We start from the raw sequence: 2,430 nt of genomic DNA on the forward strand, positions 1-2,430 counted from the left end.
CCTCGCCACGGCCTCGCACCACCAGGGCCCCGCTGGGGCGCAACGGCCTTGCGGGCCCGCACATGGCGCGACCCCCCCGGCCCTGCCCGACTGCCCCCCCTCCAACCGCACCCCCCGACACATGCACGCTGCGACTCCGGCCAAATTAATAACCACGGCACACGGTTAGATCGCAGCGCGCTGACACTAATGGTTTCCGACAGAATTAGGGTGGCTGCAACCGTATGTAATGAGACAGAAAATTACGGCAGCGGTGACAGGGGCCGGACCCCCCAGCCCGCCGTCGGGGAGGGCGCGGAGCAGCCGCGGGGCGCTCCCCGCATCGCCCCGGGCTCCCGCGGGCAGGAGCGCAGCGGAGCCCGCCCGCCTGCCCCCCGGGGAGCCCCGCCGTGCCGCCGGGGCCCGCCTTACCTCCGGTTCTGGTACCAGGTTTTCACCTGCGTGTCGGTGAGGTTGAGGGCGGCGGCCAGGTCCATGCGGTCCTGCACGCTCAGGTACTTCTGCCGCTCGAAGCTGCGCTCCAGCTGGTTGAGCTGGTGGTCGGAGAACGCGGTCCGCGCCTTCCGCGGCTTCTTGGCCCGCACCGGCGGGCTGTCCCGGCTGCTGCTGATCTCCCGGTCGCCCTCCTCCTTTGTCCCTGCGAGCGAGCCGAGGAGCGGTGAGGGCCGGCGGGACAACCGGCTGGGCCCCTGCCCCGCCCCGCCGCGGTTACCGGGCCCAGCCGCCCCCTCCCCGGGGGCTCCTCCGGGCCACGGAGGGGAACGGTCAAATCGGGAGGGGGGCGGCGGCGGCGGAGAGCCGTCCGGGGGACGGCGGGTTTTCCGCTCTCCTCTTGCCAACTACGGGGGTTTCGTTATTTTCTCGCCCTCTCCCCCCCGGCCCGAAACGCCGGGAAATCGATATGTCAATCCGGCTCCGCTCGGGCCCGGGTTTGTGGCGCTCCTTGATCTTCCCCGCAGGAAGAACAATAATCTCCCTAATTGACCCACTGGGGAGGTTGGTGCACATAAAAATGGCCAGACCAGACTGTACATCTGGTTTGGGCACTCTTATGCAAATGCTAAAAGAGCAAAATGAGCGGCACACCCGGGCGTCTCGCTGATGGTCAGTCTGGCAAAAACATCTCAGTGGGGCAAAATTAGAAAAATGTGTCCTGTCACCTCTCGGCTGAACGGGGCCGCCTGAGAGGGAAGGCAGCTCCGCCGGCACCGCGGGGAAAATTGCCCCTCTCCCTGCCTTGCCTTTGCTCACTCTTTCCTTCCCCTTCTTCTCCCCAAGCACACAGCGTTATTTTCATTTACGAATCCCGCATGGCGGGGGCTTCCCCATCCTCGTGAAACCCGTAATTAGAAAAAAAAGAATAAAAGACGAAGAAATAAACCTTCCTGTCCCGGCGTGGGGAAAATCCGGGTGTTTTGCAAAACGCACAAAGCCCTCCAACCTTCCTCTGCTCATCGCGGGCCGATTGGGTTTTTTCATTATTTCATTTTAATTAAGTTTTTTTCGTTTATTTGCTAGTGGCCGTTGGGGAGGTGGGATTTTTTCCCTTATTTTTATTTTAGATCGAATGAGCAAAAATTAAAAGACTGAAGGCAGTAAGTGCAGCTGAGCCGCCGGTTCTTAGAAAGCTGGAGAATCATTTATGCGCATTTGCATTAAAAAATAAATACATTCTGGTTTCCAACGCGATCCCACCGCTCCGGCTATTTTCTCAAAAACAGGGAAGTTAAATAAAAAAGAGGAGGAAAGACCACCAGAGAGGGGAAAAAAAAAAAAAAAAAAGATTTCATTTCCTACCTATCTTAAACCCGAAATAGCAGCGATCACCGAGAAGCCCCGGCAGAGCGGAGCGTTCCTGTCTCGGATTCCCCCCCCATTTTTTTCGTTCTACCGATGCAGCCGAGCGCCGCGGCCCCGGTTTTCACGGCGGCCGAGGCGGTGCGGGGCCAGGCCGGGCCGTACTCACCGTGGCATTTGATGTCGCCCTGCGTGTCGTCGCGCTTGTCGAGCTTGGCTTTGCCGTCCTCCTGCTCGAGTTTGGGCCTGAAGCTCTCCGGGGCCGCGCTGCCCTCCTGCTTGGGGGTGTGATGGGGAGAGGGGACGCTGGTACTGTAAGGTGCACACGCCGCCAGCGGTTTGCTGTCGCCCAAAATGTCCTTAATTAAAAAAGAAGAGGTGGAAGTCCTGGGGCCGGAGCTGGCCGAGCCCAGCTGGGGCGGCGGCGGCTGCGGGGGCGACGGCTGCAAACTCGGCGGCGGCGGCGGCGGGTGCGGGCCGAGGTGGAGGTGGTGCGGCGGCGGCGGGAGGCTCTCCGCCACCCCCAGGTGCGGCTCGGGGTGCTCCATGCTCACCGAGATGGGCGACGAGGGCGCCGTCCCCACCGTGTCGATCTCCGAGCAGGGGGACGGCGTGGCCTGGCTCCTAAAATCC

General features: G+C 61.8%; 1 protein-coding gene across 1 annotated transcript in view; it reads right to left on the bottom strand.

Annotated features, from left to right (window-relative positions):
• Positions 1–2,424, bottom strand: part of BARHL2 (BarH-like homeobox 2) — a 3,903-nt gene extending 1,479 nt beyond the window's left edge. Inside the window, exons 1-2 of the mRNA XM_014939077.1 lie at positions 1,967–2,424; positions 412–637 (exon numbers count right to left, since the gene is read on the bottom strand). Of these exons, the coding sequence (XP_014794563.1) occupies positions 412–637; positions 1,967–2,345 (605 nt within the window). The 5' untranslated portion in view covers positions 2,346–2,424. The remainder of the gene's footprint in view (positions 1–411; positions 638–1,966) is intronic.
• Between the last annotated feature and the right edge of the window lie 6 nt (positions 2,425–2,430).

Source organism: Calidris pugnax, unplaced genomic scaffold (genome assembly GCF_001431845.1).
Source record: "Calidris pugnax isolate Ruff unplaced genomic scaffold, ASM143184v1 scaffold18, whole genome shotgun sequence".
Lineage (NCBI taxonomy): Eukaryota > Metazoa > Chordata > Aves > Charadriiformes > Scolopacidae > Calidris > Calidris pugnax.